The following is a 24,283-nucleotide window of genomic DNA, read 5'->3' as shown; positions in this document are numbered from 1 at the left end:
GGGTTCAACCAGGCTCTGGGGAGAGTGAGTAGGAGGCCCAGGCAGCAGTTCCGTGGGGAAGGAGAGCTTGGCTGGGTCCTCCCTCTCCTTCAGGACCCTGCTGGGGCCTTCTTCCAAGCTCCAGGTGGGAAAGCCTACTGTCCTGACACCCACCCCCAAACCAGCTTCCACCAGACACCAGCACAGGGAAATGGGTGACAGGGGACGAGAGGCTGCTTTTATCTCCTTGGAACCGTGGGAGGGACCCGGGGGCTGTGTATGCTCTGAACGTCTAGAGGCCGCACTGCTCTCCTCCAGCTCAGGGTCTTTCTGTTGCTCTGAAACTGCAGCTCGATCTCACCCCGTCCCCACTCTCATTCCCAGAGTCCCTCACTGGCACTGGAAAAGCTGTCACCTCCTTTATACAGAACGAGGAGATACAGGGCGCTGCAAGGAGGTGTGGAGAGAAAGAGGGAAGCTGTTTCTGGAAAGGAACCCACAGGAAAGTACCTCAGGGCCTGAGTGACCCCAGTCTCTAGCAGGCAGTCTGACACCTGCTCACGGGAACCCCCTCACCAAGGGCTGACCATGCCCAGCCCCACCCAGCCCCCACAGAGACCCAGAGGCGAGGCAGGCACTCATGGCCTAAGAATATGGCTCCTGGCAGCATGCAGCCGGAGAGAGGAGGAGGCCCCTAGGGCTGTCAGTGTGCCCGGACGTGGGGCAGTAAGAGGGAACAGAGGGAAGGCATTACCCCATGAAGCTCCTACCGAGAGTCCAGCAACAGGGAGACAAAGAGAAGAGAGTCAGTGAGGAGGCACGCACCTCCCGCGAGCTCAGAGAACGTAGGGGCCCGGCCCTCAGCACCTGCGCCCTTTGGGTCTTCCCTGGCCTGCATCTCATGCCACCACTTACCCGTGTCTCCCCCAGCTGCACCCAGGCCCTCCACACATGACTCACCCCCGCTGCCACGCACACTGGGGGAGCCACTCCAGGCCCAGACACAATGGGGCTGAGCGTCACTCACTAGGGAACTGGAGAAAATGCCCAACACCCGCTGGATAGATGCCCAGGCACCTGCCAGCTCTGGCTGGCCAAGCAACACAGCTGAGGTTGGGAAGCGAAAGTCGAAAGTTGTTGGGAAAGACGGGAAGAGACAGATGCCAAATAAGCCAGAGGCCCGCCCACCCTATTTCAGAACTAAAGGCCGAGTCAGGCACAAGCAGGCCTTGAGGTCCTCCCAACCCCACAGCCGGGGCCCAGACAGAGGACGGTGGGCTCCAAACAGCCCCTGGCACCAGTGTTGCTCCGTGCCCGGCGCCCATCCCACTTCGGATCTGGGGGCTGCCCCAGGTCACATCCAGAGCACACGTGGGTACTTACGAGAAGGCAAACGCCACCAGGGCGCCACTGACCACAATGAAGTCCAGAATATTCCACAGGTCCCGGAAGTAGGCCCCAGGATGCAGCAGCAGCCCTAAGTCGATCATCTTTGGGAAGAGACACATTTTGAGGTACAGGGTACTTCAGAACGGAGGCAGAGCCAGACCCCAGAGTCGTGGGGTTGGGAAAAGGGTGCTGCTCCAGCTCATGCCCTCCCAGGGATAGAGGATCAGGCCCAGGCACACCCTTTAAGGTCCTCGTGGGCTTTGGACCTCAATTGGGGGGGCACTGACCCCCAAGATCCAGACATGGTCATGATAGCTAAGATCCTGTCTGGGCCCCCAACTCCCCTGGAGCCTGGGCTGCAGGCACATGGCCCAGGGTGCCCACACCTGGCCAGATCCTGCATGAGGACGAAGGGCTGGTGGCATTCACAGGGACCTGGTTCTGCCACAAGTAGAGCTCTGACAATGCCTCTAAGCCTGTTTCCTCGTCTGTAAACTGGGATGACAACACCTCCGGCCGGAGTTTGCAAGGATAGGGTGACATGTGGACACACACACAATAAAAGCCAACCTGAGTCACATGCACAGCACACAGTAAGCCATACCACAGTCAGATAATGCACACGGATGCACATGCAGACACCTGAACACACACCAGCCACTCGTCACACATGGACAAGGCAGCGATGCCTGGAGCTCAGACAAAACACAAGTCTCAGTGAAATGGGGTTCATCTGCCACCAAATACTGGAGCCCTCTGAAAGCAAAGTCTTCATCAGCCCTGTCTGGGCTCTTCCTGTCCAAGTTCCGGCCTGAGCCCCGTCCCCTGCCTCCCCTGCTCAAGGCCCTTCCTCCCTGCCCAGGCCCCACCCCCAGTCCGAGGCCCCTCCTTCCTCCCAAGGCCCCGCCCTGTGTAGAGCATATAAAATGTTGGATTGAGGTTTGCAAAACAAGTTGTTTACTAGTAGGGACAAGACTATGGCTGCACATGTGTGAGGCTGATAAGAGTGAAGTAAAAATAAACATGTCTATTATGTGTGAAACAGAGCATAACAAAACTGGTAAACACGTTCACCAAAACCACTTCTGGTTATCACCTAAGAAGTAAACAAGGCCAAAGAAAAGAGGATAAAAGCAGACCTCCAGAGCCATGAGTGCCATGAGTGGTCTGACTGGGCGCTCCGGCTAAGACCCTCTGCAAGGTGCAAGCTGCGATACTCCCGGACTCTCCGAAGCTCCTCATTGCAAGACCCGCTCGCCTGAGACCCGACGTGGACCCAGTCGCCTCTCCCGGACCAGGGACCTTCTCCATCCCGATATACTCTAGAACTTGGCTCATTATTAAATTCTATTCTATTCTGTGTAACCTTCTGTGCTGACCAGAGCATTGGCCTCTGGAGGGACACTGGCTCCCAAATACACCTGTGTTACTCATCACTCTGTCTGAACCTGTGTGCCGGGGCTTTGTTCCCCACTCGCGTCACGAGTACCACGCAGGGACGTAGGACCCTGCCTAGGGGTTAATGTCCCCTTGACTTTCAGGAAGAGACTGCAAAGTTGCGACTGCCCTTCCAGGCACTGGCAACATGCCCTGTGGCTGAGGCCCCGCCTCCCTGCCGAGGCCCCTCGGGAAGGTCAGAAGCTCGGTGGGAACAAGGCTCTGGCGGGGAGCTGTCCTGAGGCTTATGCGACGCTGGGGTGAGTCCTCAGTGAACGGGGGCCTCCTTCCCACAACACACAGCCCACACACAGGGCACAGTCCCCACAGGCCCTCCCACGGGGACACGGCCCGGCCCGGGTTGGTCACAGTCACGAGGCAGGAGGAGCAAAGCACTGGGGTCGGCCGGAGAGCGCACAGCTCACCTTGATCACCATCTCGAAGGTGAAGACGCCTGTGAAAATGTAGTCCAGGTACTTCAGGGCCTGAAACCAGAAGGGGGCAACCTCAGGGGCTGCGGGCGGCACCGAGCAGCCCGGGCGTCCCTGCCCTCCGCTCCCTGACGGCGCGCTCACGTTGTTCCGGGGCGAGTCCGTCCGTACAGGGTCCTCGGCGGCCAGGGCGATGCTGCTCAGAGCGATGACCACGAGGATGACCATCTCGAAGTACCGCAAGGTGACGACGTAGTGGCAGGCGCGACGGAGCCTGGGGACGCAGCGCGCTCAGAGAGGACCACACACGCGCGCCCCCGCTGGGCTCCCCCTGCCCACCAGCCTGGCAGGTGCGTCTCAGGAGGGCGTGCCCTGGCCGCCCTACGCTGGCTGCCCTACCCTGGCCGCCCGCAGGACCCAGCTGCCAAGAGAGGCTCTGGGTGTCCTCCCTGACATCGGCCTCCCTTTCCACATCTGAGTTATCATCAAATTCTGCAGATTTTCCCCAACATTTCACTTCTGAACCTCTCCACTATGACTGCCCCATCAAAACAGACCACCTACTAAGGGGTCTGCCTGTCTCCAGTCTTCCCACCAAAGGATTCTGCTCAAGGGCAGTCAGGCTGTGTCACCACCTTTCCCTAACTGCTCACAGCCTTTCTCCTCTGCGTCTGGTTTCTCCGTAGGACACGTGACAGGCGCTGTGTACCTCTGTGCCTCTCCAGCCAATTCCGCCTGCAGCTGCCCTGAGCTCAGCACCACTCACATCAGGACGGCTGCAAATTCCCTCCTCTCTACAGACAGGCTGCTCCCTCTTCACCTTCACTCTCCTCCCCTCAGGTCTCAGCTGGGCCCCAGCCTTCCTCCAGGACAGCTCCCCTGGCTGTCCCCACCTGCTCCCAGACACCAGGACCTCCCTCTCAGCGGCGCCAGCCCTGTACTGATCGGGCACACAGCTGTCCCTCCTCAACGGTCACTGTGACAGCCAGGGGCCAGCTCTGTCTCCAGCACCATTTTCCTCCCAAACCTAAGCAAAGCAGTACAGGCTCCCAATACCTGTGCTCAGTGAAGGGAAGGGGGAGGAACTGACGTGAGAGGCTGCAGGGTGCCAAAAGCAGAAGGCTGGCAGGACAGATAGCCAACGCACAGAGTGGGGACCCTGATGTCCTCTGAGCCCCTCCCTCACACACCTGCTCCACCCCGCCTCCTGCTGAGGACAACCTGACCTTCCCCCTAATTTGGCCCCAACAGCGGCAATTCCACCCCCAGCTCTGTGTTCCCTTAGTGCTGACCCCATGGGACATGGGACATCTTCCGTCCTTTCCGTATTGGTCTCCTTTGCTGCCTGTCTCTCCCACTAGCAGGGAAGCTTACTAAGGAGGGGGCCCTCGTCTGCTCTGTTGTTTGTGGTGTGTCCCCAGCAGCCTAGAATGCCATCTGGCACATAACTACTGCTTGCACTAATGATGGCAGTTGCAATGGTCAGAAATCCATGGTGACTGCGGGGTAGGTAAACAGGCCCATGGATGCCACACGCGTGCACGCATGGATATGAACGGGGCGTGTGTGCAGAAACAAACAATGGCCGCGGCGGGGGTTCAAGCCAGGCTCTGGCACTGTCAGCGTTCAAATCCTGGCTCTACCACTCAGAGCTGTGTGTCTGTGGACAAGCCACGACTTCCGTGTCCTCGTGTAAAGTGACGAACGACCATATGTGCTCGGTGTGCTGCTGTGACATCAGGACATTAACACGTGAAGTGCACAGCATCAGAGCCCATGGGGTCAGCCCCAGCACTCGCTCTGTACCACGGGGTGACACAGAGCATGGGCAGGGGCGGGACTCACAGGTTGGTGGGGCTTAGGCAGAACATGGAGCTGTACGGGACGATGGGTCGGGGGCCACTGTGCGTCACTTCAGCAGCTTCCACCTCCTTCTTCCCCTCTGCTTGGCTTTCCAGGTCCACGTTGCCACCTGCAAGGACACAGGGCCGCCAAGTTAGGGGTGTGGCCACATAAAGGTCACATCACACAGGTCTCACCCAGGCAACAGATGCCCTCCCAGCCCCAACCCCACAGGCGAGTGGACCCACCCAGGAAAAGGTACGTGGCTAAGAACACAGCGTCAGAGGAGACGCCCTCCAATCATGTCGGATCATGATGGAGGTGAGTAACGGGCAGGACTGTGCCATCTGCCAGAGCCCCGAAGGAATCCTTCCTCACCTCTCACTTCCCCAAGGTCAAGCACTGTGCCCTGGCTGTGGGCGCCTCTGCCCCCACTAGGAGCCAGTGTCTAGGTGCCCCCTGAGCCCCAGAGACCGGGGCCAGTAGGCTCCCCTCCCTTGGTTCAGGATTCACCCCTCGAAAAAAGACGGTACGTGGCTGCCTCTGTGGGACCTTGGCCCTGGACCACAGGTGCACTCTGAACCAGGCGGTGCAGTCAGACCACGCCTGGGTCCTCTCCTTCAGGGCCCGAGGGAAGGCCCTGGGACTTACTGTGCCAGGGACTTACTTCAGAGGGCGCTGGCCCAAGGAGGACTTCAGCACAGGGTGCTGTCCAGCAGGCACCACCCTACTCCCCACTCCTCATTCCCCCTTCCCTCGACCATCCTAGGCTCTCTGCATGCCCTCCCCAACTTGGTTCCCACAAGTCACAATCCCCAGGGTTAGAATGACCATGACCTTTGCTCTTCACCATTGGAATTCCCCACTGGCACCACTGGAGTCCCCTGCCAAAGGCAGAAATCACACCGTCTTCTAAGAAAGCTGGTCAGAAATGCTTATTTAAAGGCCTAAAAAATTCTATCTGTTGATTTAACTTGTAAAACCTATCTCCTGAGGAAATCAAGGATGTGCACAAAAATCTGTACTCACAGAGGTGGTTGTTACAAGTTCTTTTACAATAACAAAAACTTATAAAATGTACAACCATAGGATATTGACTATATATGCCCAGTATACATGAAACATCATACTCTGAATATTAAGAATGCCTACAAATAGTTTAAATGACAAAGGAAGATGCTTATGGTATGGTAAGTTAAAAACAAGACAGACTACATACTTGTCTATCCCAGATAAGCTCAACTACAAAAAACAACATATATGGGGAACGAAATAGCACCGAAATAATAAATGGTGATCTCTGAATGGCTTTCTGAAAGTGATTTTAATTCTTTTCACTATACTTCTAACATCCAAAAAATTTTCCATGATGATCATGCATTACTCTCAAATTAAGAAACATTTATTATTTTAAAACCATGGCTTTTCAGACTCTTCCACTATAACAATAAAGCAAACTCAAGAATAAGTAAAATGGTAAACAAATAAACAAAAAAAACCCCACAAACATGGACTCTATGAAGAGTTCTGCTGCTCAAGAGAAGTGGAACAAAGATGCCAACGCCTGGATGGAAATACTTCTCTTGAAGTAGATTTACAACAGCAAGCAAATCAATTAAGTTAAAGCAGACTGAGAAAAAAGGGAGATTGAAATGAGAAAGGACTAAATAAATTCATTGTTAGAAGTTTACTAAAAAAAAACCACTTAGCAGTAACAACAATTAAATCACTGAAATAGAAGACAGTCAGCAAGACGGCACAGGGGACTGGCAAAGGGAGGGGACTTCACCAGAAGCAGGCACATGCGGACATGGTGCCTTCCTCCGGGTACAGGCACTCACTGGCGGGTACTGCTGTCTCCATTCTCCAGAGTAAGAACCTGAGGCGGAGCTGAGGGCACGTGGTCCACCAATGCCCACTGCCGGGCACCGAATGACTGAGCTTCCTGTTAGAGTACTGCCCCCACGGGCTCGAGTGAGCCCAGCCGGTGGCAGTGGCGCCCTGAGCGTCTGGGAAAGCAAACGTAAATGCCCTCTGGCAAAAGCACCCCATCTGACCCACGGAGTCCCCTTCTCAGCTAGAAGGGAATTTAAGCCCAATTGTCTCCGGACATCCATCTGCGGTGTAGACAGCATTTTTCTCCTCCATTTTTGGAATGGCACCAGCAATGTACCACCCTTCGGAGAACTGAACAAGCAGTCAATCAATCAGTTCATTTTCTGTAGGGCTTAAGTATCTCAGCCCCAGCTGAGAAAAGGTGGGTTAGGGTAGTCATCTATGAACTCCAATTAAAACATCACCCAATATACAGGTAGAAAGGTCACCCTGTGTGAAAGTCAGCAGAAACCACAAGTAACAGATGAGTATAAAAGAACTAAAAATAAATATGTAACAAAATTAAAAATTAATATTAAAAAAAGAACAAGCAATAAAAGTCTATAAAACTGGCCCAGCATTTCAATGGCCTGTGGCAGAGAAGGTTCCAGTGGACTCATCCTCCCACTGAAAACAAATCTAAGAGCTGGACAAAACGCATACCCGAAGGTTTCAGGCACTGGGAGGCAACACACGGACAAACCAAAGCGTCATCCTCGGGAGCAGGGGACGCCACCTTTTGCCTGAGGCCGCTGTCCTATGAGCAGTACAAGAGCACAAGGCAGCACTCTCACTGGGGAAGGAGGAAAAGCTCAGAGTCTGAGGAAAGGAGGGGCAACACACAGAGAAGTGAGTCCCTCCCCAGCCACAGGCCAACCCCCTCCGGCCTCTGTAGCCGAAGCAAATGCCCTCCGGGAGCCCATCTGGAAGGAGAGACCAGGGCCAAGCCTCGATGCTGGGTGCAAAGGCCCAGAGACGTGCCTTCCAGGATTTCTCTTAGGACTGCTCTCACTTTGGGTCGTGATCTGGTTGCAGCTGCACAGACCGTGAATGACGTGCTCGCATGCCTGTTTTTCCCAAAAAGGCCTACTGTCAGTCATGGCATTTTCAGGAATGTATACGTTATGTTATAGCAGGAATGTCTGTACTTCACGAAGACAGAAAACAATGTTAAAGGAAGGTCTGAGATGCAAGAACAAAAGGTAAGCCAAAAATTAGTAAGGCAAGACACTGAATCTAAATAAACATAGTCTCTGTAAAGTCAAAATATAATGATGACATTGAATTTGCGAGATCAGAGAAGGAGTCCAACGCTAGACAGAGTGACGAGGAAGCTGGGAGCAAGGCTGCTGGGCTGAGGGGTCAGTACTGCTCACAAGGGGACTTAGGAAGACTAATGCTAGAATCCTGAGGACAACCACTAAAAACAGAAGTAGAATTCTTAGTTTTTAAACTAGTGTGGGGGAATGTGATACGTAAGCAAATGAACAACAAATTATTCAACAGTAAAAATGAAGGAAAGGAGGAAAATGGAACAAAAGTCAGAATCTAAAAAGGATGAAGCAAATCCAAGTAAGTAAATAATCACAATAAATATAAACAAACTGAACCTGACTACTGACTGACATAGATTATCCAGCTGGGTTTTTTTAAAAATACACTTATATGTACTTTCCAAGAGACAAGCCTAAACTATAAGGCCACACAAAGGATGCAAGTCAAAAGAAAGAAAAAGATAACACAGCAAAGGTTCATTTAAAAAGAAAAAATCTCATGTATATATTCACATTTGAAAAATACACTTCAAGGAAAAACATCATTATTAATTAAAGAGAATCACCACAAGATGACAAAAGGTTCAGCTCTAGAGAGAAACAACAATTTTACTCACATATAAAGTAGCTTAAAACATAGATATTAAACACATATATTTTAATAAAACGTTTTTGTTTTTTTTAAAGAAATAAAAGAAAAAGTCTCTCAAAAGAGATTTAGAAACACATGTAGCAGAGGGATGCTCGCCTGTCTGAGGCCACCTCGTGCCACCTGCGATGTCCTTAGGAGAACACTGTCACAGGTGGCAGAGCTGGGCATTAGGGCGTCCGCAGGCAGATGGAGTTGTACAAGCACAGCCCCTCCCATCCCTCGCCCTCGACATAAAAGAAGCCCGAACTCTGGCAAAACGTGGTTCCCATGTCCTCAACCAATAAACCTCTCCTGACTTCAAACTCTGACGTTTTGAATTTCAGCCTTTCAAAGCATCAGGCGCATGGACCCTGAACAGCTAACACTCATAGTTACTATTTTAGAAACATATGCGATAGTGCTTCGTCATCTGTTAGATTATTTTCTTTATTGAGCTGCACGTGTCACTATTCCAAATGACTGCATTAAATATGTGTGTATATATGTGTGAATAAGAGTGGACAGGTCTACCAGAAGGTATACCAATGCACCTCTCTCAATTATCAACAGGTCGATCACGCAAAATATTAGGAAATATATAGACTATTATGCAATACAGCTAACAAACGATTCAGCAAACATAAAAAGCCCCGAGATCCCCAAATTAAAGAAAACATACTCCTTTTAAGCTCGCATGGAACATTTACAAATGTTGACCACATGCTAAGGCAGAAAGCAGCTGTAAATATGTCTCAAAGGGAACCACTGTCGGGGCAGAAAAATAATTTTCCTTCTACCCTTCTAAGTTCTTCTGGCTGGACTAATAATCAAATTAACACGAGACAGATTAACAGGAGAAAATGACCAGATTCATTACATACTGAGGAAAGAGTAAAGAAACAACATGGAGTCACCACAGCTAAGCTAACAAAATTGCTTAAGTCCCAATGAGTTGAAACCTGAGGAAGAGATTTTGCTTTCCTGTAAGCTGAGGACTTAAACTTCTGAACTCACTTGCTTGGCGGTATGTGACTCCTACAGCTAGCCCTCTGGAGAACTCGGGGAAGAATATTCGCATGCGTGTCCAGTTGGCCTGACATCTGGGAGATGACCTCCTCGGACCAGTCCAGAAGCTAAGCCCTCAGGACCGATTCTTCTCAAGAATGTACTTTTTACTATAAGAACTCTCAGCTTTTCTGTTTTCTTCAGGACACTCTGGGTGCCATCTGGTAGTGCAGTGTTTCCTGATTTGCAAATCTTAAGACCCTTGAATAATACTTTGTCATTTAATTCTAGTGAAGCTTTCATTAACACACAGAGGATGGTAAATATGGGGTTCCCTAAGTATAGGACCCGAAGGGGCACCTTGGGCAGCTAAGGCTTATATGCCCTTCGGAAGTGAGGAGAAGGGGGTCAGGGGCCTGGGACTTCAAAGAGAAACTACACGGAAAGAGCAAGCATGTAAACAAACCTTGCTGGGACCCCGGGAACAATGGGACACAGAGGGGAGTCTAACAGCCTTGGCTAGGATTCTCAAGGTCTGCCACACTGATAATGCTCCCTACCTTTAAACAGGTTTTCCTCTCTGAATTCCGTTAGGCAGTTGGGGAGTAGGGGTGGGGAGTCAAAGGTTCTTTCTGAGTCTTTTGGTTCTTAAAGAAATAACCAGCCTAGAATGATCAATATTCCAAAAAGCACATTCTGGGATTGCAAACTTCCCCTCAACATCACACAGATTGTGTTCTCTAATCACAGTGCAATTAAGTTAGAAATATCAGGCAGTAATCAGAAGCAAAAGAGTTAATTAAGATTTAACTCTTTAATTAAATCTTAATTTAAGTTAATTAAGATTTAATTAAGATTTAACTCTTATAACAGGAAATGTAAAAACAGACTTTAAAGAGTTCATGGGTCAGAAATTAAGTCCATCAGCAGCATAACTGTGTCTACAGAAAAAAGCAAAATAATCTACAGAAAAATTACTTAGAGTAACACGAAAGACTGGCAACTCTGTGGCTAGACAAAAAAACTTTGTATTTCTATCCAGTAGGAACAAATAAGTAGAAAATACAATTTTTGAAAGAATACCACTTTGAAAACAATAAGCAAAGGAAAATGACAAAAAGAAGGAATTTTAGGGCAGTGAAACTATACGATTCTATAATGGTGGATACAAGTCACATGTCTGTCCAAACCCACATGATGTATAGCACCAAGAGTGACCCTAAGGTCAACTGTGGACTCTGGGTGCTGCGGATGTGTTGGTGTCGGCTCACAGACTGCAACAAATGTATCCTTAGGGGTTGCTGATGGTGGAGGGGGCTGTGTGTGCGGGGGACCGGGAGCCTACGGCCGACTCGCTTTTACTGTGAACCTGAAACTGCCCTAAAAAAAAATTAAAAGATAGAAGGACAAAATCTTCAGGATAAGGGAGAAAAGAAACAAATATAAAAATCAAAGAAATTAGATAAAAATCCTATAATCTCACATCTGAATTACAAATACCAAAAGAATACATGATATATTCTTCTCTTTAAAAAGGAAAAGCAGTCCTGAAAGCCTGAATGCTGCAAATCTTGGCAATGGCCCGTTGTCACCAAGAGAGGCGGGGCCTCTGGGACACCAACATGAGGCCCTCAAGGGTCCCCACGGGAAGAGAGGGAAGCTCTGAGGGCAGGAGCAGCGGGTCGCAGGGCCTGGACGCCGCAGTGGGTCCGTTACCACGGGGTCTGAATGAAGTTCCAGCTGTCCTGGCCTGCATACTGGCCAGGGCCACCTGGGGTGTCAGTGGTCTGCACCCCACACCGTCCACCTCCCGCCGTCACAGGCAGTCCTTTGGAGAGTGGCTGAGGCTGAAGGCAGGGGCAGCAAACACCCCCTGAGGTGGGGAAGGGAAGTCCAGGGACATCAGTGACCAGTACATGGGGCTTCCTGGAGAAATGGCCAGTCTCAGGTATGGGACGGGAAAGGCACACAATGATCCTGCGACATGTGGTCACTGATGAAAACCAGCAAGCTGCCAATGACCACTACGGGAATGTGAGAAGGTCAAAAAAGCCAACTGTAAGAGGCTTCCATGGGCCAAAAACGGGGCAATTTCAGCACCAAAAGGAACAGTGCGTTGAAAGGACTGAAACACATCAAACACATTACAATCCAAAACTTCATGGCGATAGCTTTCTTAAATCTCTCATTGGTCCTATTTGGAGTTCCTAAGGTGTCAACTCATAATTTTTAGAACTTACCCATAAATAAAGGGACAGAACGAGCATGTGTCTTGCTTAAAATAAATACAAGTGTATTTCAGGGAGATCCAAAAGTTGGAGAGGTAAGAACTTCCTTACAGAAAAAGTCAAAATCATAAAAGCATTAAACAGTGATTCCCAGTGAAATCGGGGTGACAGTCGGCGTCTACAATGGGACGGGTGGAGAACTCACAGCGGACAGGTCAGGCCGGACCCTGCAGGACACCAGACACTGGGGCTCCCTCGCCTGCAAAGCTTGCAAAGAAGTTTCTCTGGTTGCAACCAAGTCTAGCTCTGTGGTGCGCGAACAGGGGCGACTTTGCCTCCCAGGGATGTTTTCTGGTTGTCACAAGCACAGGGTGCTAGTCAGGTCTAGGGGGTAAAGATCGGGGAAGCTGCTGAGCATTGTGAATCACACAAGAGGGTGCAAAAGCACAACTTCAGGGGGCCGGCCCGGTGGCTCAGGCGGTTAGAGCTCCATGCTCCTGACTCCGGAGGCTGCAGGTTCGATTCCCACATGGGCCAGTGGGCTCTCAACCACAAGGTTGCCAGTTCAATTCCTCAAGTCCCGCAAGGGATGGTGGGCTCCGCCCCCTGCAACTAACATTGAACACGGCACCTTGAGCTGAGCTGCCGCTGAGCTCCCGGATGGCTCAGTTGGTTGGAGTGCATCCTTTCAACCACAAGGTTGCCGGTTCAACTCCCGCAAGGGATGGTGGGCTGTGCCCCCTGCAACTAGCAACGGCAACTGGACCTGGAGCTGAGCTGCGCCTGACACAACTAAGACTGAAAGGACAACAACTTGAAGCTGAACGGCACCCTCCACAACTAAAATTGAAAGGACAACAACTTGACTTGGAAAACAGGCCTGGAAGTACACACTGTTCCCCAATAAAGTCCTGTTCCCCTTCCCCAATAAAATCTTTAAAAAAAAAGAAAAGCACAACTTCAATAATGCACGGCTCTGAGGGCTGCCTCACACCTGAGTGAGCAGCAGTTAGCAGGCCATGCAGGGCAGGGGACAATGCACTAACTGACATTGTGACGCAATCACCACATGCAGAAGTTGGCAATTCTACAGGACAAATGACACATCTCTTCAACAGATGAGTGGCATGCATGAAATCGAGGGGAGAAATTGTTACAGAGTAAAAACGCATGTGGACCGATTAAGCAAAGTCAAATGAGTAAATCTCATCTGGATCCTGATTCAAACACATCAATTGTAAAAGGTTATTTCTGAAATAATTGGTAAAATTTTATTTTGGGATAAATATTAGATAATATTAAGGAATTGTAATCAACATTGCTGGGTGTAATGACGCTTTTGAGTTGTTAGACCCTTATCAGAGGTGCTCACAGACACACTTTTCCTAAAATAACAAAAAAAGTACAAGTGAAACAAGACAGGCGAATGTGGATGATTCTTGAGGGTGGGTGACAGAAACATGGCGGTTCATTATACTTGTGTCTCTACTTTCAGTGTTCCAGCTGTCCGTAATAAAAAGGTTTTCATGTAAGCAGCCATAGACAGAGGACAGAGCCATACAAAAGAACACGTCAGAAGAACGAATGGTTTTTTAACAGAAACAGCAGGAGGCAGAGGACAGTGGAATAGTCCCATATGCTGAGAAAATAACTAGCTAGCTAACTAGCTAACTAACTAGCTAACTAGCTATCTAACTAATTAACTAACTAGAATTCCATACAAAACGAAACTTTCTACAAACAGTGGCAAAATAATGACTTTTCAGGCAAATTGAGAGAATGTACCACCATCAAACTTCACTAAAATAAATTAGAAAAGATGTTCTTCAAGTAGAAGGAAATAAAAACCAAATGGATGATACAAAATACAAGGAGAGACAAGTAGGAATAATGAAATCAACAGAAAACAAAATAAAAAGCAAACCAAAAAAAGCACATAAACCTCTGACATTTGGAAATTCAAAACCATATTTAGAAAGTAGAAGAAAGGAAATAATACATAAGAACAGAAATCAATGAAACAGAAAACAAAGATACAATAGAGAAGATCAAGAAAGCCAGAGTGAGGCTTTGATAGTCTATTTAAAAAGACAAACCTTTAGGGGAAAAGGGTTTATGAAGGGAAGTAGGGAAGGAGGAAAGGAAGGAAGGAAATTAGAAATGTAAGAGTGGTCATAACTACAAATCCAGCAGGAACTAAAAAGAAATGATGCAGGCACTCATAGACAATGACACTCCAATTTCTCCATATCCTCCAAAACCAGATGGCAAGTAAGGGAAGGTCAGTTCACACTGACAGCACGTGGGAAAGAAGGAAACTGCAAACCTGAATTTACACGTAACTGTGGTCTGCAGATCAGGCAGGGACCGTGTGGAGGGTCCTTGTGGCTGTGGGACGTGGACAACATCAACTTATGTTCATCAGAAGAGAGGTCCCAGCCTGAGTAGAGAGTCCTGAGAACAGACTGAGACCTGCTGGGTCAGAGCATTGCTCCTGGGGACTTGAAAGGAAGGGCTTGGAAAGTACCTGGGGCTGGAGGTGGCAACCTGGGGGAGGTCCTGCTTCTGAAGGAAAAAGAGATACTTGAAAAGAAGAAGTACATGTAGGGGCTTAGTTATGGAGTGGAAGAAACACGTGGCTGAGGCCCAGGGTCCTCTAGAGACAGGAGATTATCAAAGAATGAGAACTAGGCAGACATTCCCACCAGGCATGACTGACCAAAGAAACAGGATTTCATCATCCTCGTGAACAAGGTGTTGCACCAGAAAGCAAGTAAGTTACCAGACCACTCCCCTACTCTCTGGAAAATCACATGAAACTGCAGGCCCAGGGCAAATGCACCGCATTTCCTCACTGTCAGAAAAAGGAACCCAATACCCCCACAAAGCTTCTGCCAGAAGAAAAGAGGATTGTAAAGATGAAAACTTTACAGCTAATAAAACTACTACACATAAAAAAACAACTGCAAAGCAAAGGGAAACTGTAACATAACTTTCCCACATGGAGTAAACTGAATTAAACAGAAATCTATAGTAAGAAAAAGCATCACAAATCAGATTCAAAAGCTCAAAATGAAAATGTATGGACAACTAGATGTGAGATGAGAGCTGACCAAACCCAGGAGAGAAATTAAAAAAAAAAAAAAAAGACAAAATCGTCTGAGAAAAGAAGTTAAAGAGAAAACCAAGATCATCTCAGAAATCACAAGGAGTCCAAGGGAAAATAGGTATGACTGAAAGTGGAGCAAGGGACAAAATATATGGGAATGAAATGAGCCAAAAAATACTAAATAAGGAATGAGTTTTCAAAAAGATCAGAGAGACAGAAAAACAGAAGACAGGCAAAGTAGATGCAACATTTCTATAACTAGAATGTCTGAAAAACAAAAATAAAACAATATAACGGAACATTTAAAACTATAATCATAGAAATTTTTCCTGAAATAAAATTACACCCATCAATTGATTTTTGACAAAGTGCCAAAGTAATTCAATGGGAAAAGATTAGCTTTTTCCACAAATGGTAATGGAATAAATGAACATCCATGGGCGGGGGGGGTGGAGAGGGTGGTTGGGGAGGTGGCTAAAAAGAATCTCAACCCTTCCCTCACACCATGTATAAAAACTAACTTGAGACTTCAGCTTCTGGGAAGATGAAACAGAAGTCCTTGCCCCCATTCACCCTACTAAGCAAACTAAAAGCCTGGATACCACATACAAGGCAAACCTAGGAAGATTCTGAAAGGTGGAGAGGAGAAGGCAGATTGGCTAGTAACCTTGGGACCTGAGACATGATATCGCAGCAGGCTTTTCTTCTCTGGGTTTTCTTTTACGCCTCATACAGCCTTTGTGCTGGAGAAGCTAGCAACCCAGGAATGCCAACAGACACAGATTTTTTAAAGCTCCGACAAAAGCCAGCTCACACTAGTGACAGGACCAGGAGACGTGCAGTTAGAACAGCAGGAAACTTGTAATAGACAATAACTACTCTGCTATAGCCAAACGCAACAGAAAAAAACTGCAGCCCTACTCCACTCGTGAGCAGAGACCGATTGGGGAGCCTGGACTTCCACCCTCGACAGTGTGTAATGAGGGACTCAAAAGCCCCTGCTTGGGTGGTATCGGAGAGAGCCAAGTGGGGCTATCTTACCCACCCTGTGGTAATAAGACCCCCAACCCATGCAACTTCAGTAAAGATCACTTGGAGAGCCTGGTCTACAATTACCACCCAGAAGTAACGAGGCATCTTCCCTTTACTTGCCAGAGTGAATCCTAGTGGAAAGCCAAGACTTTTATCAATACCCAGAGGCAATAAGGTGAACCCCTGCTATGTCAATGGAGGCCATGTGGAGAGCAGAAAGGGCACGCCCACCTCTCCCACACGGGATGGTATCAGTGAGCAGCTAGAACTCCCAACTCAGTCCAGCTGGAAGGAAGGGCCCACTCTCACTGGTGTCAATGGAGGTCAAGTGAGGAACCTGTACGTCCACCCCCATCTGTCATTGAGACAGCTCCCCAACCCTGCTGGAGCAGTGTCACAGTAGACCAGCTAGGAGAGAAGATTTAAATAAGACTCACAGGCTCATAACACAATATCAAAATGTCTAGGTTTCAATAGAAAAATGACTTGTCACACCAAAAATCGGGAAAATATCAATTTCAAGGAGAAAAAACAATCAATAGACACCAAGATAATACATATGTTAGAATTATCTGACAATGATTTAAAGCACCCATCATAAAAATGCTTTAACAGACTACTAAAAACACACTTGAAACAAATGAAAAAATATAGAAATTTCAGCATAGAAACAGAAAGTCTTAGCAAAGAAACAGAAGATATAAAGAAGAACCAAATAAAAAAGTTTAAAACTAAAAAATACAACAACTGAAATTAAAAACTCAATAGATGGACTCAACATCGCAATGGAGGATACAAAGGAAAGAATCAATGAACTGGAAGACAGAACAATAGAAATCACCCACTCTGAACAACAGAGAGAAAATAGACTGAAAAAAGTGAACAGAGCCTCAGGGACCTTTGTGAATACAACAAAAGAGCTACCATTCATGTCAACAGAGTCCTGAAAAGAAAAGAGAAAGGGGGCAGAGCTGAAGACGTATTGAAAGACATAATGGATGAAAAATTTTCCAAATTTGGCAAAAAGACATAAACCTACAAATTTAAGAATCTGAGCAAACTCCAAACAGGATAAACCTAAATAAACCCATGCCAACATACATCATAATCAAACTTCTGAAATATAAAGACAAAGAAAAAAAAATCTTGAAAGCAGCGAGAGAGAAACAACATCTTACCTATAAGAAGAAAACAATTCGAATGACAGTAGATTTCTCATCAGAAACCATGGAGGTCAGAAGGAAGAGGCACACGTTTTTTCAAGTGCTGAAAAAAAAAGAACTGTCAACCCAGAATTCTATACCCATTAAAAATATCCTTCAGGAATGAAGGGAAAATCAAGACATTCTCAGATGAAGGAAAACTAAGAGAATTTGTCACCTGCAAACCTACTCTAAAAGAATGACCAAGGAAGGTCCTCAAAACAGAAAGTAAATTATGAAAGAAGAAATACTGGAATAGCAGGAAGGGAAAAAGAACAATAGAAGAAGTAAAAACATGGGTAAATACAATACCTTTCTTCTCCTCTTGAGTTTTCTAAATTTCTAAGTTGAAGCAAAAATTATAACATTCACTGAGATGGTTTTAAATATATGCAAAGGAAATATTTAAGACAATTATATTATACATGGGGAGGAAAAAGAGAGGTATGATTTTTATAGTTCACTCCAACTAGTAAAATGACAACTCTAGTAGACTGGGATATGGTGTGTGTGTGTGTGTGTTTGTGTGTGTGTGTATGAATACCTAAAGCAACCATTACAAAAATAACAGAGATACACTAAAAAATACTATAGTTAAATAAAAATAAATTCTAAAATATATATACAAGTAACCCACAGAAAGGCAGAAAAAGAAGCCAGAGAAACAAAAACAGAAAAAACAAAACACTGTTATCCAACATAGTATTTGAAGTTACAGCCGGTGCAATGAGGAAAGAAAAGGAAATGGAAGGCATATCAGAATGTTAAAATAAAATCTGTTCATTTTCAGATGACTTGATTCACTATGTAGAAAATCTCAAGGAATCCATAAACACCTAGAGGAAACACAAACCAAAATTACATAATTTCTTTAAAATCTGATGGAGAGGAACACAACAGATGTCAGAGTCTATAAGGTTATAGTTAAATTAGTAATCAGAGAAAAACTCATAGCCTTAAATGATCAAATCATAAAATTACGTAATAAAATAAATGAACTAACTCTCCAACTCAAGAAGCTCGAAAAGGAACAACAAAGTAAAACAAAAAAACGCAGGAGGGAAACAATAAAGTTGGAAAGCAGTGATTTAAAAACTAAAACCATATTGGAACTAATAAACAAATTAGAATGCTGGTTTCTCTTAATAAAAATCTACAAAATATATAAATCACTAATTTTATCAAGAAAAAAGAGGAAAACAAAAAATACACAGGATGAAAAATGAAAAAGAGGAAAAACACTGAATCAGAGAAAATTTTTTAATTAAGCTTCTTCTTTGTGTAACTCTTTAATAATTGGTGTTGGCAAAACTGGACAGATACATGCAAAAAAACCCCACAAACTGGATGACTTCCTTACACCTCATATAAAAGTAAACTCAAAGTCGAGTAAAGATTTAAATGTTAGATCTGAAACTATAAAACTCCGTGAAGAAAACATAGGCAGTGAACTCCTTGACATTGCTCTTAACAATATTTTTTTGGATATGTCTCCTTAGGCAAGGGAAAAAAGAAAACAAATGGGACTACATCAAACTAGAAAGTTTTTGTAACCATCAACAAAATGAAAAGAAAAGTCACTGAATGGGAGAAAATATTCACAAATGATACATCTGATAAGGGATAATATCCAAAATTTATAAAGAACTCATACACCTCAATGCCAAAAAACAAAACGATCCAATTAAATAAAGAGCAAAAGCCCTGACTAGACATTTTCCCAAAGAGGACACACAGATGCTCAACAGGTACATGAAATGTTACTCAACGTCACTCATCATCAGAGAAATGTAAATTAAAACTGTAATGAGATATCACCTCACACCTGTCAGAATGGCCATCATCAATCAATCAACAAACAAGTGTTGGCGAGGATGCAGAGAAAAGGGAACCCTCACGTACTGTTGGTGGGCTTGCAAATTGGTGCAACTGCTGTGGAAAACAGTATGAGGATTCCTCAAAAAATTAAAAATAAAGCTACCTTCTGACCCAGCAATTCCAGTCCTTGGTATTTATCTAAAGAAATCCAAAACACTAATTCAAAAAGACATATTCAGCCCTATGCTCATTGCAGCATCACTTACAATAGCTAAGATATGGAAGCAACCTAGGTGTCCATTGATAGACGACTGGATGAAGAAGTGGTATATATTTACACAATGGAATATTGCTCAGCCATAGAAAGAATGAAATCTTGCCCTCTGCAACAACATCGATGGACCTAGAGGGTATTGGGTTAAGTGAAATGAGTCAGAGAAAGAAAAATAAAGCATGACCTCAGTTATACGTGGAATCTAAAAAACCCCAAAATAAATAAATAAACACAACAGAAACAGACCCATAGATACAGAGAACAAACTAATGGTTGCCAAATGGGAGGGGGTAAGGGATGGGGACGAAAAATAAAAAATAAAAAAAATTTTTAATTGTTGCTAGAATTTTATTAAAAGGTTTAAAAAATTCTATGTTCTATAAGGAAGTGAAAGAGAATTTAAGAACAGGAAAGGAAAAACTTTGAGAAAAATTAAGCCAGTTCTTTGCAGAATTCCATGTACATAAACTGGAAAACCTAGATCAAATGGGTCATTTCTAAGGAAATTTTAATTTACCAAACTGATCTCAGGAGGTAAGAAAGTTTAAACAGACCAATATCTATAAAGAAATACAGGAATTATCGAAGAACTACCCTACCAAAAACAAACCAACCAACCAACCCAGGTAATCCTAAATGGTACTTACTCGATCCCAGAAAAGGAAACAGAAAACTTTCTAATCTTCTTATGAATCACTAATAGGTAAATCCTACAGGACAGCTCTGTAGGTAACATTTCCCAGCAGAGCACCCTGCGTTTTTACCATCTGCACACCTCAGGAGAACATATATCTCTCGTTGAAATTTTGAGGGCTTTCAAGGCTGATGTGTACATAGGAAAATGTACACATCCCCCAAACTCCAAACAACATTTTTAACAACAAAATGTAGGGGAAAACACAGGCCAGATTCCAATTTCATTGGTCCACTATCAGAATCATACATGGATGTTTCTGAAAAGTGCAGTAAGTTTCAAGAAAGGAGGCATCCAACACAATGGCTTGTTGTTAACAGCTATTTTAACTATGGTGATTAGGAAACAATGTGTTAAGCATTTTATGTCCTAATATGACAGTTTTTACTTTTCAGTGTTTACCTGTGCTTTAGTTATATTTTAACAAATTGGTTGGGGACTTTGAGTATGACCAATTGCAATGTATTATAATTTATATATTACATTACAATTTTTCCCATTTGAAATAATGGGGAATGGGACTCGCATGACAATATTTGATTTTCAAGAATGGATTAGTGAAATTAAGCAAGAAAAACTACATTGAATTAATACGTAAACCTTATGATACTTGAACGTAATATAAGAAAGCTACAGAACACAACATACTTTAAAATATCAATCCAAAAATCCTACAGAAAATATTAACAAACAGAATCCAACATCACATTAAACAATAAATATGATAACAAATGGAGTTTATTTTAAGATTGCAAAGACAATTCAATATCGGAACAGTCATTACTATGAAGCTCCACATTTAAGGGGAAAAAAAATATGATCTCAATGGATGATAAATTCAGAAAAATTCAACATCTACTCCAGATGAAAATACTTATTGAAAGAGGAACTAATGGATACTGTAACATGATTTTACACATACATACACACACACGCGCGTGCACGCTCTCAAGCCCAAAAGCAGTACCTTATTTAGTTTAGGCAGAAAGAGTGCCCACGAACTCCACTGTTACCTGATAATGCCAGTTAGTCATTGGAATCAGGCAAAACAAGTAACAATGGAGGCCTAAAACTTGGAAAGGAATAGTTAGGGCTATATTTGTAGATAACGTATTTGGAACAAAACAAAAAGAATCAATGCTAAAACTAACAATTTGAGGACTCAGGAAAGTAATAAGATACAAAATTAACATAGAAAAATCAATAGCCTAGGGGCAGCCGGTCAGCTCAGTTGGTTACAGCACGTTGCTCTTAACAAGGTTGCCAGTTCGATCCCCACCTGGGCCACTGTGAGCTGCACCCTCCACAACTAGATTGAAACAACTACTTGGCTTGGAGCTGATGGATCCTGGAAAAACACACTTAAATAAAATTAAAAAAAAAAATCAACAGCCTAGATTTCTGCTTCTAGCAGAAGTTATCACAGGGAACAAATCAACCCTCACACCAATAATCATCCAAACATCAGACATTAAGAGAATGAAAAGACAAGCCACGAACTGGGAGAAAATATATGCAAACCACATATCTAATAAAGGACTTGTATCCAAAATATACAGAAAAATCTTAAAATTCAACAATTAGAAAACAAATGAACCAATTAAAAAGTAGGCAAAAAATGTCAATTTCCAGACCTCAATAAAATTAAGCTAGGAACCAGTAACAGAAAGTTCACTGGAAAATCCCAAAATGTGTAGTGATTAAACACATTTCTAAATAACACATAGGTCGAAGAAATATCAAGAAAAATTTAAAAATATTTTTAACTAAATGAAAATGAAAACACAACTTATCAAATTTTGTTGGATGAAGCAAAAGCAATGCCTAAAGGGAAATGTAGCTTTGAATGCATACATTAGAAAAGAAGAGAGATCTGAAGTCAATAATCTAAGATTTCACCTTAGTAAACCAGAAAAAGAAAATTAAATCCAAAGTGAGCAGAAGAAAAAAATAGTATGAATTAGAGCAAAAATCAATAAAATTGAAAATAGGAAATCTATAGAGAAAAACCAATGAAACCAAAAGCTGGTTCTTTAAAAACATCAGTAAATTTGATAAGTCTCTAGCTAGGCCAACTTAAAAAAAAAAAAAAAAAGAGGGAAAATAAAAATTACTAATATCAGAAAGGAAGAGGGATGTCGCCACTGACACCACATTAAAAGGATAATAAATATTGTGAGTAACTCTATGCCTACCAATTTGAAAACCTAAACAAAACGGAACAAATCCTTGGAAAGATACAATACGCCAAAAATCACCCAAGAAGAAATAGGCAAACTAAATAGGCTTATCTCTGTTAAAGAGATTGGATCAATAATTAACTACCTTCCAAAACTGAAAGCACCAGGCCCAGATGGGTTACTGATGAATTCTACCAAATATTGAAGAAAGAAATTATACCAATTCTCTACAATCTCTTTCAGCGAACAGAAGCTGAGGGAACACTTCCTAACTCATCTATGAGGCCAGCATCACCCTAAAACCAGAACCAGACAAGACATTACAAGAAAAGAAAACCTCTGACCAATATGCCTCATTAACATAGATGGAAAAATTCTCAACACAATATTAGCAAACCGAATCCAACAACGTGTGAAAAGAATTATAGACAAGGACCAAGGGGATTTACCCCAGGTGTGCAAGACGGGTCCAACATCTGAAAACCAATTCATGCAGTCCTTCACATCAACAGGCTATAAAAAAAAACTCACCTGATCGTATCAACAGATGCAGTAAAAGCACTTGACAAAATCCAGCACCCGGTTATGATGAAAAGTCTTAGTGAACTAGAAATAGAGGGGAACTTCCTCAATTTAATAAAGAACGTCTACAAAACACCTACAGCTGACATCACACTCGATGGTGAGAAACTGGAAGCCTTCCCAGTAAGATCAGGGCCAACGCAGGATGGCCCCTCACTATACCTTTTCAGCACCATACTGGAGTCCCCACTACTGCAATAATACAAGAAAAGGAAAAAAGAATACACTGACTGGGAAGGAAGACATAAAACTGTCTTTGTTCTCAGATGACAAGATGATCAGTCCATTCAGAAAACCCGAAAGAATCCACCAGAACAAGTTCTGGAACTAATAAGCAATTACAGCAAGGTGGCAGGACACATGGTTACTACACAAAAATCAGTCACCTTCCCGTACACCCGCAACAAACAAATGGGATCTGAAATTTAAACCACAGTAACATTTACATTGGCACCCAAAAATGAGATACTGAAGCATAAGTCTAACAAAATATGTACAAGCTCTCTATGAGGAAAACTACAAAACTCTGATGGATGAAATCAAAGAACTAAATAAACGGAGAGATGGTCCATGTTCACAGACAGGAAGATTCAACACTGTCAAGATGCCGGTTCTTCCCACCTTGACCTAGAGATTCAAGGCAACCACAGTCAAACGAATCCCAAGGTTTACGTGGACGCAAAAGACACAAGAGAGCCAACACAGTACTGAAGAGAACTTGAGAGGGCCGACGCCACCCGACTTGGACACTTACATAAACTACAGTCATCAAAACAGCATGGTATTGGGGAAAGGACAGACAAACAGACCAATGGGACAGAGCAGAGCATCCAAAAACAGGTCCCCATAAATATAGTTAACTGATTTTGACACAGGAGCAAAGGCAACAAACTGGGGGGAAAATAGCCTTTTCAACAAATGTTATCGGAACAACTGGATGTCCACATGCAAAAAAAGATCTCAACACAGAACTTATAACCTTCCAAAATATTAAGTCAAAATAGCTCATACACCTAAATGTAAAATGCAAAACTATAAAATTTCTAAAAGTTAACACAGGAGAAAAATCTACATGACCTTGGGTATGGCGATCCTTTTTAGATATAACAGTAGACAAAACCCATGAAAGAAATAATGAACAAGCTGCATTTCATTGAAATCAACAGCTTCTGCCCTACAAAAGACAATGTTAAGAGAATGAAAAAACAAGCAACAGACTGGGAGAAAATATTTGCAAAAGACAACATCTGATAAAATACTGTTATCCAAAAATGTACCCAGACTCTTAAATTCAACAATAA

General features: G+C 44.4%; 1 protein-coding gene across 1 annotated transcript in view; it reads right to left on the bottom strand.

Moving 5' to 3' along the window:
- The window catches only part of CACNA1B (calcium voltage-gated channel subunit alpha1 B), a 158,929-nt gene that overhangs the window by 46,335 nt on the left and 88,311 nt on the right, over nucleotides 1-24,283 (bottom strand). Inside the window, 4 exon segments of the mRNA XM_033123225.1 lie at nucleotides 1,363-1,469; nucleotides 3,231-3,290; nucleotides 3,381-3,510; nucleotides 5,082-5,208. Coding sequence (XP_032979116.1) covers nucleotides 1,363-1,469; nucleotides 3,231-3,290; nucleotides 3,381-3,510; nucleotides 5,082-5,208 — 424 coding nt within the window.

The sequence above is a fragment of the Rhinolophus ferrumequinum genome, chromosome 12 (genome assembly GCF_004115265.2).
Source record: "Rhinolophus ferrumequinum isolate MPI-CBG mRhiFer1 chromosome 12, mRhiFer1_v1.p, whole genome shotgun sequence".
NCBI lineage: Eukaryota > Metazoa > Chordata > Mammalia > Chiroptera > Rhinolophidae > Rhinolophus > Rhinolophus ferrumequinum.
The sequence above is the reverse complement of the archived record's forward strand: the minus strand, read 5'-3'. Positions and strand labels throughout refer to the sequence as shown.